Source organism: Molothrus ater, chromosome 1 (genome assembly GCF_012460135.2).
Source record: "Molothrus ater isolate BHLD 08-10-18 breed brown headed cowbird chromosome 1, BPBGC_Mater_1.1, whole genome shotgun sequence".
In the NCBI taxonomy this organism is placed as follows: domain Eukaryota; kingdom Metazoa; phylum Chordata; class Aves; order Passeriformes; family Icteridae; genus Molothrus; species Molothrus ater.
Genome location: NC_050478.2, coordinates 30,865,711 through 30,882,714, shown reverse-complemented (window position 1 = coordinate 30,882,714; position 17,004 = coordinate 30,865,711). Strand labels below are relative to the sequence as shown.

General features: G+C 38.4%; 1 protein-coding gene across 11 annotated transcripts in view; it reads right to left on the bottom strand.

Moving 5' to 3' along the window:
• HDAC9 (histone deacetylase 9) overlaps positions 1 to 17,004 on the bottom strand; it is a 456,338-nt gene that overhangs the window by 135,861 nt on the left and 303,473 nt on the right. For all 11 annotated transcript variants that reach the window (XM_036399060.2, XM_036399107.2, XM_036399099.2 and 8 more), the window contains 2 exons: positions 10,936 to 11,113; positions 4,239 to 4,372 (listed from right to left, as the gene is read on the bottom strand). In XM_036399060.2, coding sequence (XP_036254953.1) covers positions 4,239 to 4,372; positions 10,936 to 11,113 — 312 coding nt within the window. The remainder of the gene's footprint in view (positions 1 to 4,238; positions 4,373 to 10,935; positions 11,114 to 17,004) is intronic.

Sequence of the window (17,004 nt, the reverse complement as noted above, 5' to 3'; positions counted from 1 at the left end):
TCAAGTTTGCAAACAAGGTCTCCAGATCTTTTCCTGCCTTCCCGAGATTTCTCATAGTTGTGAATTTTTCTCTTGTTTTCAAAACTACTCACAGATAACACGTCCTGTGCCAGTCAGAATACTCACATGGCTTCCAACATCCAGCATGTGGGAATTTCAAGCATGCCTCTGACACACATGCATCCACATAGAGATGCATTTATTCTCTTCACATGTTTTGGCCATCTAGTGCCTAACACTCTTAAGATTTAGAGTGATTTAGAACATGTTAAACACTCTAAATATTGTTGCTCTTTAAAAAAGGCTAACTTTTCCTGCATTATTTTAGCTTTAGTGGCAAATTGAGGTTCAAAGAGTGGAATTTTTCAAATGTTTCAGTTTATGTGATCTGGCAGACTCAACTTTAAATTCTTTCCTTCTCTCCCCTTCAGTTGATGAGATGTGGACAGCAGGAGGTGTAAGATGCCTCTCTAATCCAGAAAACAACCAAAATTTAGAACAAATTCTAGGCTGAAAAGTGTTGCTGGACTACAGTCCCTACAGGAAGTAAAGGTGGGGCCACAAAGCAGGACCATCGCTACATTTTCTTTTGTCTTCTGAAAGTGTGCTGATTATTTTAGCCTAATGTCAGTCATGTGTGTATAAATTACAGCCCCAAAGGAGATATTTGAATACTTCCTCTCCCTAAAACAAGTGGAAAGTAGACACCCCTACCAAAACACAATTCAGTCCTTTTATTGTCCCAAAGGTAGGGCAGCTAGGCATTGCTGTTTACCAAGGGAAAATTGCTAAAAAAATCATTATGGAGGTTTTTATACCCATCTTTGCATCTTTTAGCTGCCCCTGTCTGCATTTGTTAACTCAGCCTTTAACAAACACCAAACAGGCATTTCAGCAAACATGGAAACTTAGAAACTAATGCAAAAAAAAATTGTGTATTAATTTTGTTTTTCCAATACATACATACCAGGACTATAAAAAAGTTCACTATGGATGTGTGTGTGGATGTGGATGTGTGTGAATTACTCCACTCTCCTGCACTGAGCTCAGTCAGGCTGGTCTCTCAAATCTGGTTCTCTGTGACTGGCAATGGGCAATGGTCTAATGTATTTTTTCCTTGTCTTGAGGAATCCAATGGAAGAATTAATCTATCTGTTTGGGAGTAGGATATGATTTAAAAAATAATCTGAAAGCTAAAACTAATTTTTTGGTTTAGCAAAAGTCCTCTAAACTGTTGTTTGAATAATTCTAGAGCACAAGTATCTATGGCTAGAAAGTCAAAATACAGTCTGGAAAAGCAAGTCCTCCTGGCTGTGTCTGCAGCAGTAAACTAAGTAGTGCCAGGAAACATTCCCAGGCAGAGTAACACAATCATCTGTACTATTAAATTGCTAAAGTGGTCCTTCATACTGTTTTGGCTGAGCAGCAGCTAGCACTCTCCCAAACAACTCCCAGACATGGTTTGGTCACTGGCACGAGCCAGGAAGCATTCCTGGTAGTATGAACATGGGCTTTCCATGCCAGTTGGCTGCAGGGGTAGAGAAAAGACTCAGACACATTTTATTTTGTAGCAGATGCACAGCTTGTGTACCCCATTCAAACTATGTTATGATTTTGCCAATTTGTGTTTTTAAAATAATTTGGGGTCAGCATGAGTAATATGTGCAGGTGTATATAAAGGCAATACATTAGGCTTAGATTAGTCAACCTGAATTAATCTATGAAGTGCAGCAAGCATGGTGTTAGCCTTAGTCTGTATGACTTTCATCATCCTATGCCAAGTTAGTTCTGAACACTCAGCCAGTCATCTCTCTATTGCCAAAGACCTGAGCTGTCTGAGAGGACTAAATCCACATAAAGGATTTAGGAACCACATAAAGCTCCCTGCTATAGATAACAAGGGTCATAGAGATACAAGTTGTTAATTTTCATACGGGTTTCTTGTTAGATCTTGAAAAGAGGGAGGGCCCCCTAAACAAACCTGTGCCCAAGGATACATACAGTGCAAGGTAAAAAAAACTGAGCTACCTCTGACTGAATTTTAGTTTTGATCCTAAAACTCCTTATCAGACAAAGAGTGGGACTGCAGCCCTCCTGTGGGACTACTGTTTTAGTTAGAGAGAAAGAAGTGCTCACCATTAAGTGCGGAGGATTTCCCAAGTGGCTGCTGCAGTTGCTGTTGTTAAACTGCCCTTTAGACTTGGTGTATGAGATAATGCATGCAGCAAAACCTGACCAGTGATCTCCCACTCCTGACAAAAACTGTGGGAATTTATGCTGAGAAATTATATCAAGAAATGGTAGTGTCTATAAGGAGGCATTCAGAATTCAGCAGAAGTGACAGTGCAGGTGCCCATGATCCTTTCACTATGTACTCTTGGTGTGGTATATTCCAGAAAGCAGCTTGATGGTGGCTTTTTATATCTTGGATAATCCAATAACAACTCCTTTAGTGACACAAAGTGTCTATTCAGCTGAATGATTTTCTATACAAACAGAGCACCAACTAAGTGTATTACTGTACCCTTTCTTGTTTTGGAAAGTGAGCAGTTTTAAGCACTGGTTTGATGTCAGGCACATGCTAGATAATTTAGTGAAACAAAGGACAGATTGCATCATCAAATATAATTCTAGCTACATAAGACAATCTACATAAACACCAGATCTATGCACCAGCTTCACACTGAGACTCCTTAATTTTATCATCAGGGTTTACATTTTGACAGCTCATTTCAAATTTCAGCCTACTTTCAAAGCACACAGTTGGGGTCAAAATTAGCTGAAAGCAGTTCAATATGAAGTGACTTTTTTCCTCTCTCCCCCCTCACTTGATTATGCAAGACCTAATAAGCTGTGTTTCAGGTTTTGAAATTTTGGAATTGCAAGAGGAAACTTTAAATCATCCAGGAAATTCTTACACTGCATGCATCTCAAACTAACACATACCACTTTTTCATTTTACACCTTTTACAGAGCCACAAAATTTACTGTTCAGCAACAGCTGTTTGTTAGTGAAGAAAGCAGTACTCCGCATTTTACTTATTTTCCCAATTTTGTCTCTATGGAGTCCTGAATCAAGAAGGTAACCAGGTTTTATTTTAGTAAAGCACTCAGCTGCATGCTTAACTTAATCTTGAAGTATGTGATTCCCCGGTGAAACCACTCGTGATAGGTGGCCTTAAGGGCCTTGCTGAAAGTTTTCTTGAACACCAAAAAAATTATCTAAGTTAAAAAAAAGAATTAGCCTGTTAGAGTGCTGCCATCTAGTCAGATGAGTGTATACAACAAATCCATTTACAGTGCTTGCAATATCTCACTGACCAGGACACTGAGCTACCCAGAGGAAAATCTTTGGGGACAGTCACTAATAGTTATTCAAAGGGATCTATTGAACCAGGTCCTTTGGGTTTGTAAAAGTATGTGGATATAAAGAAAAGCAATTAAACAGAACATGAGAGCCATGGCAATTTTGGGATCCTGCACAACACTAGCAAATTTTTGCTGAACTTTGTTAACTTGTGCTGCAGTGCAGTAAACTCCTGCAATTGCCACAGGCTTCTGAAATTGGCAGTGCTTCACAACTCACAGGAAGCAGGGAATGGTAAGAAAAAGCTACTTTTAACTAACCCAAATGATATATGATCCTCACAGACCATATTTGATTGAAACATGGTTTAATATGCAATTTTTTGAGGGAAATTGCAGCAGAAAAAAATTACAAATTTGCTATTGCCTATCAGATTGTTCTTGAATGTCTTGGGGCTTCACATGGGACTGTTGTATACCAGGTAAAGGATCATACTATGAAAATAGACTTTAAAGTCTGAAAAAAGACAAGATGCAATATGCTTACGGAGTGATAAAAACTATATTTTAAAAATGTTCTGTGCTACAGAAGTAAAATCCTTAGTTCCTTGAAAAAGTTAAGAACCATGCTGTTGGGAGGACTGCATTCACTGTTTGACTACTGCTTGTCTACATTCCTTTATAAAGGTGAGGAATAATCATGTCAGGGTTTTATATTCTGATGCCTGTGAATGCATAACGCTGTGTAAATTCTTTATTTTCTGATTGTGAAGTGTGTTTTCCTGTAATGCATTATTTTTATATTATCAGTTAAGACCAAATAATTCCTAAAACAAATTGCTCTCTTATTACAGAAGTAAGACAGGTTTAGGAGCTAATAATTTTGCTATTTACTTTAGCAAGTCAGGTATCTGGTCTTAATTTTTAATTACCTCACACTTGTTTAGCAACCCAGTTTCTTGCAGCCTTGACCAGATGCTTTGGATTCTTCCAGCGTGTTCAGGGTGATTGGCATAATTCCCACACATGCACTGGTGCTTCAGCATCAGACTGTCATATACAACACCTTCAGCACAAAGACAGCACAAAATCAGAAACAAATGAAACAAACGCAAGTTATACTGTTCCCTGTCATGCATGCTTTAGCAAAACTGGATTTTATTTGACAATTACAGCAAGGTGAAAATCCCTCTGAATCATTTAGGTTGGAAAAGACCTCCAAGATCATTGGGTCCAATCTTTGGCCTATCTCCACCTTGTCAACTAGACCAGACCACTGAGCGCCATAAACAGTTGTTTCTTGAAAATCTCCCGGGATGGTGACTCCACCACCTCCCTGGGAAGCCCATTCCCATGTCTGACAACCTTCCTGGCTATAAATTCTTCCTAATGTCCAACCTGAACCTGAACCACCCCTGACACAGCCTGAGGCCATGTTCTCGTGTCCTGTTCCTATTTGTCTGGGAAAAGAGACCAATCCCCACCTGGCCACAGCCTCCTTTCAGGCAGTTGTAGAGAGCAGTAGGATCTCCTCTGAGCCTCTTTTTCTCCAGGTTAAACACCCACAGCTCACTCAGATGCTCCTTACAGGAGTCACTTTCTAGACCCTTCACGAGATTTGTTGCCCTTCTCTGGACCTAAATTTCTTTTTCCTTGATGAGACTCTGAATTTTGATTTATGAGGTGAATCTTGTGACACAATAAAGCAAAGATTATTTCTCAAGAAATTATATTAATAAATGCAATTAACTCTAAAGAAGAAGGGTAATTGGGTGATGTCTTTTGAAAGATTTTATGGCTAGGAAAAAAAGTCTCCCTACTGAATCACTTGTTTTTTCTTTCTCTAGTGGGTAAAGTTAGTTAAAGCTGTTAACCTATATACAACAAGAAAATGTTATGCATAGAAGTGTAAAGAATATAATTTAGAGAAACCTTTAAAATAAATTACAAAATGGCAATGGCACTCTGTAGTTTTACTGCTTAACTAATAATATATTAATTCCAGATCTCAAAGCACATCAAATGAATGTTTCAGAGTCGAAACAGTGGCAGCCAGAGTCCTTTTTCATTAAAAACAAAAGTTCCACCCACTACTCAATTAGGATCAAATCTTGTTGTTTGACTGCAAGTGCAAGGTACCTTTTGAATTTTCTATGGTCATTTATGCAAGGACAGAGCAGCTCTATACAAAAAAATAGCTATCGATATCACATTGCTCTGTAGCTGTGTATTGAGAGCAAAAGAGAAATTTTAGTGAGTAGTCTCAAGCTAAATTCAATTTTCAAGGCTTTCAAACCAAGCCTGAAACACTGAAAAATGATTTTCTGTACTTACTTGTTCTTTGCATTTCTCCTAGACATGTCTGGAACAAAAATTATTTTCCTTACCCCTATGTGGACCATTTTCATTTGGGAAATATTTGGCTTTTTTCTTTCCCTTACAGTTGAAAGGGACTCAAATTAACTATTTCTCCAAGCTGCCATACTTGGCATTCAAAACATCTTATGTGCTACCATTACTGGGGATGCCAACACAGTTCTGGGAAAATTGTATTCACCTGCTACTGAATACAAAATTAAAGTCCAGATTTAACAAAATTCTCAACACCACCTTTATTTAGGAAAGTTCTCTAATGGGTATTGAACATCAATAAAGTCTTTAAAAGCTTTTCTGAACGAGAGCCTGTGTACAACGTGAGTGATTCAAAGTTAAGTTTCTGAGATAATTCAGTTAGAAACCAGCCAGAAGTTATGCTGCTCTAGAAATATTTATGCTGCCATATTTCTTAGCTCATGCACTTCAGAACTGATCCTTTGGGATCTTGGTATTTAAGCCAAAATGAGAATACACTTATGTTAAGGGTAAGAAGAATGCAAATATAATACCTAATTGCTGCATGACTAAATTTATGCAAAATTATCTAACAAACATAATCGTTCATTAGCAATACATTTTTTAATTTACTTTCTTGTTCTTTTTTCTTTTAAAGAAAGAAAAAAACAGTGAAAACCTGGAGCTAATAAGCTAATGCAGCTTAAAATATCTGCTGGCATTGTCAAAGCAGTTAATAATTTCCTTTCTCTGCAGTTCCTCACTGCTCTATCATCAGTCCTTGTGAGTTACTTGGAAGTATGCACACAAAAAAAGTGCATGCTCACATACCTCACTTTTTTTTCTTGGCACTCACAGTTTTAATTTCTGCAGGCTGTTGGCTACTCAGCTTGTCCAGTTTGGCAGTGGCCGTTATACCAACAGATAAGAAAATGTTTCTTCCCATCCCCCTGACCCACAGGGAAGCTGTTTATGTGCTAACTGTACAGGCATCAGGACTTTCAGAAGCTTTCAGGTAGGACAGGCTGTTCTATCAAATGGATTTGAATAGAAATGCTTGTTAAACATTAAGAAAAATTAGCTGAAAGTTGAAAGTTACTTCTGCCTGCCATTCTTTCAATTAATTTTTTATTCTTCTTACTTGAATAGTCCAAATAGCAAGTAATGGAAATGATATTAATAAATAAAAACATATTACTATGTTTTTGTTATACAGAGTTGGGTGTAATAATGACACTTTTTTATTTCCTATATCAGGGTTGCAACCAATTTCGAAGTGAAACACTGAAAGTGTGTATTCAGGATGCCTCCTCTGGTTCACATAAACTTCTTTTCTTAGCACTTTTCCAGTAATAGAATATAACTAAAAGTGTAATTTTATTGTATGTGAGTTATTTTTTCAGAATCAAAAATCAGTTTAATAAGGTCAGGTCAGTATTGCATGGCAGAACATCTGCTCCAAACTTTTAAATACCAAGATATTCACACCACTGAGTGTAAAATTTGTTTCTAGGAGGATTAATTGACTTAAGAAAAGACTGAAATATATGTTTTCATTTATTTCAAGCATTTAAATTGATTTAGGATGTGCAAGTGATTCAGATGTGTGGCTGCTGGTCATACAGCACATGTGCTTGGTACAATACCAGAATGCAGCAGTAGAGCTTACTGCTAAAAATAGCCTCTAGGATTTCCCTAACAGGATTCAGCCAATAATCTCCCCACCCCCACATTAAAAAAAAAAAAAAAAAAAAAGCAAGAAAGAAGAAGAGAGGGAGACAACTGTTTTCAATTGCAGACTGCTGTGAAATATTAATAAAAGATGGTTATTCTGTCTCTCCAGAACAAATGCCTACAGCCAGATTCTGCTCTCAGATTCCTTGTGTAAATCTGAGCAGCTCCACTGAGACTGGTGGATTTATTCTGGATTTACACCAATATTACTGAGGTCAGAATGTGGCCCTGAAGACAGATGGGAATGGTGCCACCACTGAACCATATAATGATAGGGGACACAGGACAAAAGAAACTGAATTTGCTTTAAGTCAGTAAAAACCAAGATTTTCCTGCTGGGGACTCCCTAACACACATTCATTTCCAAAATGCTTTATTCGGGTCAGTTTCTTTTAATAATATTTTAAACAGAGGGGAGAACAAGAGACCTAAAAATCATTGGCTAACAGCATGCTTTGAAGGAGATTAATTGCCCTGGAGAATAACAGTACCAATAAGAAAACCCAAGGGAAGAATATCTAATAAATTATTCCAACAAAAAATCTGAACTAAATAATGTCAAGTATTCTGTAAACTGCCTAAATGAAAATTAAGTGGAATTTATTTTTTTCCACCTTTAACTCATTATCTTGTGCATGTACTGTGTATATATTGCTTAATTCTCACAACAATCTCTGTTCTGATTCCCTTCAGATATTTGGCCAGAAGTATTTTTCTCATGACTCACAAAAATATAGGCTCAGTTTGATGCCCCTGTAATAATCTGCTACAACTGTTTTCCTCCTACCTTTTTTTTCTTTTTCCAAGAATATATTGCATTTAAATAGGAAAAATAACCCCGACAGTAAATAACAACTCAAGGCAGGGAGATGTAATTAGATTAATTTCTAGAGTCTGAATTTGCCTTTGCTTTATGGTGGACCAGAATTTTCTCTGTTTGCACACACCCATTCTTTCCTTCCATGCTTTTACAAATGGTAGTGTTGCAACTGCTGTGAACAATGGCTGGTTCCATCTTGTGCTCTTTAAGGGAGAAAATCATAGAACCATAAGATAGCTCAGGTGGGCAGGGACCTCCAGAGGTTTGTAGCCCAACTCTGCTTAGAACAGGTCAGCACTGTGATCAGGCCACATTCCTCAGGACTTTCATCCTAAAGGATTTTCTAAAAGCCATAGAAGAATAAATAAAAACTGGGTCTGAGTTTCTTTCTTTCAAGTGATCAATGAATAAATTCTAGGGCACCCTCCAGATCCAGGAAAGAGTATGCACAGATAAAATCATTCTATACCATAACATCCCTATATGTTAATAATACACACAGATTGTTTTGTTGGGTTGCTTTTTTTTTTCTCACAGAAACTTGTATTAGAACTGTTTGTGTTGCAAAGTTTCTGTTCATTGTCACTCCAAAGTATCAATCTCATAACATAAATATAGCTCTATTTCTGATGTACTCAAAAGCTGGAGTGGTAAAGGTTACATGTGCAGGTTTGTAAGCCTAGACACATGTCAGGGAAAGAGATTTCTTTAAGCAGAAAGGAAAGGCTTAACTGCAGAGCTATGTCCCCTGGTCAGTCAGCCAGGGAGTCTATTAGCATAGATACAGCTTGCAAGCAGGTACAGCACCACACTGCCAGTACCTAGAGGATATAAAAGCACTGAGGGTACAGAGCAGAGGTGGAGAAAAAGAAGCATAAAGTTGTAGGGCAGGTGAAAATAGGAGGATTTAATTTTTTTTTTCAGTAATGAGTAGAGATTATTACCTTGAATGACAGTGAAGGGGAGAAAAAAGATTCAGTATGACAAGAATCAGGGAGTCAAGAAAAAGATGTTTCATATTTTGAAAAAGGAATTCAGTGGACTGATAATCTCAGTTGCAATAAGTTGGCCTTCCTCCCTTCCTCCCTTCCTCTCTTTTTCTCTCTCTCTCTCTTTCCACTGGTGTTCATGTAGCAATTACAATAAGGGTAAATGTTGACTCTGCCTAATCTGACTGTCTGCATTTCCATGGCTGAACCTATCAGGTTTCTTTGTGTCACATCTCAAGCCCTTTATGCCAGGGATGTCCCATTCCCATCATCGTCTCCATTCAGTGTTGTTGCACACAATTTCATTCCTTCTCTTATTTTTCCATCTCAACTTCACACTTTCTTTCTTGATTAGTTCCACTAATGCCACAAGTCCACAGATCTATGTAACCCCCTTGACCCTACTTCCCTCACTGGGGATTATAAAAGGAGGTGTCAGTAAACCTTAGCAATCAGGCTGAAGCAGCAGCTTTTTGAAAGGGACTGCAGGTTTTGGGGTTTTCTTTTTTTTTGAAACCGCAGATTTTTGAAAGGGACAGTGAAGCCTACACACAGTGAGCTCACTTTTGGTGTGCTCTGCAAATCTTAGAATGAGTTTACAACGTTTTGGGGACTCTGTGAATACAACTAGAAATACAGTGGTCTGGTTTAGGAATTCTGTCTATATGTGGCTATTCTTTGTGGAGAAACTCATGGAAAGTGAATTAGTATGTTTGTTCCTGTACAACCCAAATGTTTGTTACCCAACAGTAATAATACATTTTTGCTTGTGCCAAGGTCACATTCTGATTGGAAAGATAGGAGCACACTGTCTCACAGTTACATACAGTGCCCACTAAGGACTCCATTCTTAATAAACTCATGGTCACAGCCTGAAAAAATGCAAACTTTCAGGGCATGGGAAATTCTGCCAGCTGAAGGAAATATACTTCTGGCATAAACCTTCATAAACAGTAACTTCAAGTATTTCTTTCCCCCTCTTTTATTTTTCTTTGTGCACAAAGTGAATCTTCGCTTCTGACCATGCTTTAATGTGATACTGACATTCAGGCTTTTAAAAAGATGGACTCTCATGCAAGGTTAGATTGCCCACAATAAGAAATGAGGTTTCTGTGGTCATTTTCCTTCCTTTGACTGAAGATTTTTGAGGTTCTAATCACTTTTCTTTGGACAGCCCATGCTTCCTGAGTGACTGGAATGCCCAAGACCTAAGCATAAAACCTGCCTCTGGACTCCACACAACTGCTGAATGACAGAGAAGTTGTAGCCATCAGCACTTAGTCATGCCTACAACTTTGCTCTTTCTGTAGAGAAAGAGACCTTGAAGCAAAGACTGATTTGTCAAATGAAGACATTGAGAATTACATCACAGTTTTCCACCTTACTGGTGGTCTTTCTTCAACTTATTGGTGGTCTCTTTACAAAACAGGCAATGAGAGCACAAAGAAAAGAACCAGAGAATAAAGAAATGAAAGAAAAAGCTATAAATGACTTAAAGGTACCAAAAATGCACCTGTTTCTGTATTGCTAGAGCTAGTCAATGATAATAATTTATGACTGTGTGAATATTAACCCTGTGATTTATCAGCTGCACTGGTTGAGTTGGTGCCAGTATAGCATCATAAAACAGAGGAGCAATAGGGCTAAAACTGAACACATTGCTGCAGGAGGCATTTGAGGTATTTAAGTCTGTTGATCCCACATGAACAAATGCATTTGCCCTGCATATTAAAAGCAGTCTTTAGGGAACCCTACCAGTTGTGTAGACATGCTGGCTGGGCTGGTCCACGTCTGGGTGAGGTAATGTGGAGTCAGTGGGAGAAGATGGGGTCCTGGAAAGTGGTCGATGTTTATCTGATCCTGCCATGCCAACTGTAGCCATCTGAGCCTGGTAGATTTGCAACTGGTGGACATGCTGATGTGCCAGGAACTCCTGTTTCCAAGAAAACAGCACAGTAGAAAGAAATGTGAGATGGGATCAAGTAAAACACTGAGGGAAACATGTCAACAAATTAAGTTCATTAGGTCAGGGCAGTAATAAACAGTGGGGACCCCCACCCCCCAACTTGTACCTAAGGCTCACTCAATAAATCCATTCAACAGATGTTTTCACGCTGACAGTGTGGGCTACTGACTTTGCTGGAGAGTAGGTGATGGCAGGCAACCTGTCAGTTCTCCCTGACGGGAAAAGCAACTTCACATGCAAAGGCTTATAAAAGACAAAGTTTTTCTAATATATTGAATACATAATATGATGTTAGAGCATGCATTTTATGACTGCACACAAATAGAAATTAAATTTTCCCACAGCACTGAAAGTGAAAAGTGATGTTCTTACTACTCAGTACCAAATGCACTGAGCAACTGAGAGTCAAGTTTCTACAGTTAACTCAGTTCCCAGAGCTCCCTGGAAAGTAGCAATGATTTGCACATAAGTTTTCACAAATTGTTTAGAAATTCAGGAATTGTCATGTGAGATCCCACTTAGGAACCATCTTTTTTTGTTAAAACTGCTGCTGGCTGTAGACAGAGGCAAACATTTCAGGGAAATAGGCAGGTGTGAAAAGAGTATAACAGAGTAGAAAAGAAGGTTTTTCTCTTCTGTTTTGTCAACAGATGGTCACTTTTGCTGACATGACAAAGGCTAAAACCCTGTGAAGCCAGTAGGAACCTGGCTCACTCCACAGAATAGGATTGCTTCTCAAACCCTTTCTTTTCTGTTTTTCTTTTTTCTGTGCATGTAGTCCCAGAACCTCAGCCAAAAGTGGACGCCAGAGAAATATTTTCAAACCACTTAATATGAATTCAGTTGAAATTCACACTTGTGACTTACAACTGCAGGCTCTGCTTATCCTCACCTGGGCTCAATATACATAAATGCAGGAATACATACATATATATATATATATATATATATATGTGTGTGTGTGTGTGCGTGTATGTGCGTGTGTGTGCGTGTGTGTGTGTGTGTGCGCGCGTGTGTGTGTGTGTGCGTGTGTGGCTTTTTCTTTTCTGTTTTTTTTAATAAACCCAGTAACAATTAGCAGTGCTGTGTGTGGTTGCTTGGGACAGCAGCTTGGAGGCCTGGCTTGGTCAAGGAGAGATTTCTGGCTGTTCAGAGAGGTGAAGCTGAGTTCAGGCTGTGTGGGAAGGCAGGTGGGAGTAACCCAGCCCATCACACACTGCAAAATAAATCGGCAGCTCATAGGATGTGAGAATGTCTACCCTGCATGTTATAAAAGAGGCCTTTATGCAAACAACTGCTCATCAATAATAGCTGAAATGAGAATAAATGCTTTAAAAGGCAGCCCCAAAACCCACATTAATATCTAGGGTCACTACTTCAGTGAAATGACATAAGGTCATGGGAAAGGTAAATCACCTGGGACCTTGTCATAAGAGACTAAATGAAGAAAAAAAAAGAGTAAGTAAAAAGAGGTTTTACAAGAATTGTCTTGGTTTAGAGTCATTGAACCATTTCCCCTCCTTTAAAAATACAGTCCCCAACTTTTCATATTGTTTTTTTAATGTTCAATGACAGGATAGTGTTACATATTCCAGGAAATATCTTGAGCTATCCGAAGATGTCTGTGTATCCATCTATGAACATAATAAAATTTAACATTCAGAAATTTTTTTCCTGAAATTTCTTTTTGCTTAGTTTTGCTAACAATTTTGATTCTGATAAATTTTCAGAGGAGATTTTTTTTTTGTTCTCATAGGCATACATATCTTTTTATCTTTTACTATCTTTTCTGGGAGTGTATGCCATTGGAAATGATGAAGAATGCACAGACACTATTGTGTGGAATATTCTCCCTATGGAGAACAAAAGTACATACATTCCTTTGTGAGAATTTAGCATTCACTTTCCTCAATGCTGGCTTAGTGGTCAATAAAGTAGGCACAGGAGGTATTTTGCTATTGATTACCCCCTGCATCCTAGGATCAAGTGATGGCAGCAGCACCGTCTGTCTGATGCTCATGTAGTCACAATCTCCTGCCTACTCTTCTGAATTCCCAGCTGAGGAGTTTGGAAGGAGCCAAACTCCTGCCTGCAGGAGCCATTCATGGCACAGAATGTTGCTGCCAGACAGGAAATCAGTGAACACTGTTATTTCTGCTGCTCTCCTCAACTTATATGTTGTCTTCATTGCATTAATTAAATAGATGCTGTCTGTGTAGTTCTTTGAGCAAGGGATTTTCTGATATATCTTTCAATGTTCATACATATTAATGATTCATTAATTGAGTTCACTTTTCTGATAATCATTAGAGTACAGAAGACAAAAGGATTTGTTCACTATTGGAATGTTCTTCAAGCTAGTAAAGGTGAACCAGTGGATTGTGGTAGTCTTCACCAAACATTATTACTGAAACATATTTCTTAGAAGTCTTGGAAATTCAGCTGTCAGTGAGGGCAGATTGATGGTGTCTCTGTTAGGACTTTTCTCAGTGCTGGTCGACACTGAGCTCTGAGGATTTAGAGCTGCCTTTCTTTTACTTCCAGACCTGAACTTCAGTTTTGCAATATCTGGACTTTTATTTTTCAGTGAAGCTGCAAGTTTGCCATTCTGTCAATATCTAAAACACAATCTTTTCAGGTCTCTGATCTAAAAAAGTCAATTTAAGTGGGCTTTTTTTTGGTTTGTTTGTGATTTTTGGGTTTGTTTGTTGGTTTGGTTTGTTTGTTTTGATGTTATTGTTCTGCTTTATTTTTGCTGGGTTGTTTGTTTTGTGGGTTTGGGGTTTTTTTTACAGTGTCTTGAAGAAGATGAAAAAAACGTCTAGAACATCACATAACACAGATAACTTTGGAAGATGTTCCTGACTTTGTTTCTAAAATGATTTTGTGTTTGTGTCTATGTAGTCAATAGAAACAATATTTTTTATGCAGATGAAAAAACTGAGAATTTTTTTAAATATGAATCAATCTGTGTTAACATCACCTAAACTAGACATCTATTTCAGCACTTTGTTGGAGACCAAGAATACAGCCTATTCTTTCTCTCCTCCATTTACAGGTTAAAGTGTGTCCTGTTTATGTCATTCTCCCCTCCTCAAATGAAACCAGACACATACTATGTTTGAGACATATTTATCAACATAATCTGTTCAGGGAAGGAGAAGAAATTTGTGGAAGGTTCCATGAACATTGCACGACACCTGCTTTAATTTCTGAGGACACAGAAAACATTTGCCTGTGAAAATCTATTAAAATTTCTTAAAAGTAGTTTGTCTCACAAGGCTTACACCAAGGCTTACATCCTCTTGTTGCATCCAGATCCTTTAACTGTAATATTACAAACTGTAGACATCAGCAATGTTTAGACTTGTTTAGATTTTAGGCTAACTTCCTGATTAGGTTTTATTTTACACACAACAGGCACTCATGAAATATTTTTTCCAGCCACCTACATATTTGTACTGTAAGCATTTCTGATACTCTGAGTCACAGACAAGCGGATTAATGCAATGAGTAATGTGGATAATCAACACACTTATCTGGCTCCCCAAATGCCCACCTGGCCTCTGGAAGGTATTAAAGGAACACAATGAATTCATCTTCAGGTTTTATGTGTTACAGCCCTGCAAACACATGTCTGTCTCTCCAGCAATATGACAAAAGCAGTATTTGCACATCTGCAGGGCTAGTGATTTGTGTGAATATATTTGGAGCATTTCTAAGGTAACCTGAGCCCTGTCTGCCCGGCATGGAGCCTGCTAGTTCCAGGTGCCTGAGATTAGTTTATTAGTAGAGGCAAGCAATTAGGGTCTCTGCTGGAGCTAGCAGAGGGCCATCCAAACCCTTCCACAGAAACAAGCTCAGGCCTTCAGTAATTATTTTGAGGAGGAATTTTAGAATCAGTATCTAAAGAGAAGATGAGCCTTTTGGGAGCATGGAAGGTAAATATTTGTTGTTTTCCTAGTATTACTGAAAAGTTTGTTTAGCAGGGCTTTGGATTAATTTGGTGATGTGTGATTTGCACATTTTAGAGTTAAACATTTTGTTAAGTTCTGAGATTTTAATGAGGTCTGTTTACTTATTTCTACTGGTGTGAGACCTGATAAATCACAAGTACATTTTGTTGGATTATTAGATGGTCTGTTGGAGGATAAAGCATAGGTGAGCTGTCTATATATTAATGGCTCCTTTGAATGGTTATGTTTTGTGCAGAGAAAAAAAAAAGTGGGATTCACTCATAAAAGCTTTTTTTGCCTCTTAGCAGTCTGTTTTTTAATTTAATGTGTTAATATTTAGTTTAGTCACAGCTAAATAAATCCAAAGATTTGTATGTCTGTAGCATAATCCTGCATGTGTATGGGCATATTCACACCTCTCTTCAGGGTTTAGGCTTTGGCTTTTTCCATTGTGGTAGAGAACTTTTTTCCTCTTAGGGAGAGCAAATTTTACATTTCTTAATAATATGATTACTACTCTCATATATTTGTGGCCAGGTTTATATCCCTCTGTTGTTGTGCCTTTGGTGCATTCTGCTGAAGTATGAAATGTGTGCTAATGTCTATAAACTTGTAAAACTTTTGCCATGTTTTGCCTGTCCTGCCTTCCTCTCCCAAAAGACCTTAAGCACTACTAACCTTACAAAGCTTTTCCTCTCGAAGCATTTTTGGTGGTCTGTTTGCTAATTTCCACATGATTTTCAGAAAATTACCCAAAGGATGGGTAATTTCCTGATGGGGAAAGCTACATGCAAATGGTTCAGAAAGTTTTTCCCTAGGTAAGGATGAAAACAAGATGTGCTGCCTTTCAGACCTTCCTCTCCTTCTTTTGAAGGATATTTCTGATGCCTGCTCTGGTGCCTTGTCTCACCCTGTGGCTCCTGTTGGAGTAGGACCTGTCCAGACCCCTGTAGCAGTATGGGAACAGAGAAACTTCAGATCCTGCCACTTGTCTTCTCTACCTCCCTCCTAGGCTTTCCACCTTCCCAGTGCAGCTGTAGCTGAATGCATCCAGGGGATGTCCTGGCCAGCCAGTGACTGCATCCAGCAAAAGGCCTCAGCTTGCAGCAAACAGAGCTCAGGTCTGCTTTAAGGTCCCTGTGAAGGCAGTCTTGGCCCAAACTAAGACAGCATCATCCAAAGTCTGACTGAATCAGAAATTCTGGTCACCCAGAAAGTTCTCCTTCAACCTAGATGTAGGGAGTTAACAGTCCTTCAGAAATATCATACAATATATTAATAGGTTTGACCTTGGTTATCCTCAGAAGTGACAGACACAACCCATAGAAAGCAATGAATGCCTGTATAAAGGAGTTTTGTTCCTTGGGACAAAAAAGTGTGGGTAAGTGGAATTTTTAGCAGTTTTCACACAGGAGTTTTTTCAAGTGCTGTTTTGCCTACTGTCCTCAAACAGAACCATAACTAGTTGCCTTCAGAAACCAAGCAAAAATAGGTCCCGAGGTCTTTCAAAAAAAAGTGTGTGAACAAATGTGAAAGTGTAGGAAAGGTGTCTCTCTGTCAATATATACAACCTAAAATAGAAATTAGTCTGAGATATCCTTGCAAATCAATGTGTTGAGACATCTTTTTAACTTCTCTGTCACTTGGAGAAAACACATCACCGAGATGTCCTACCAGTTTCTATTTTTGACAAAACCACATGTGCAGCCACCAACTTCCATGGTCATCACTTTCAAGAAACCCCAGTATCACAATCTGAAATATAGTCAACCACAAACTCAGAATCAGCATTTTTATGAAAAGTAAGTAAATTACAAGTATGGTTACAGACACATAGATTGAATAGGTAGAAATGGATTTAGAGCAAGGAAAAGCATAGACAGGAAAAAACAGGACAGTTAG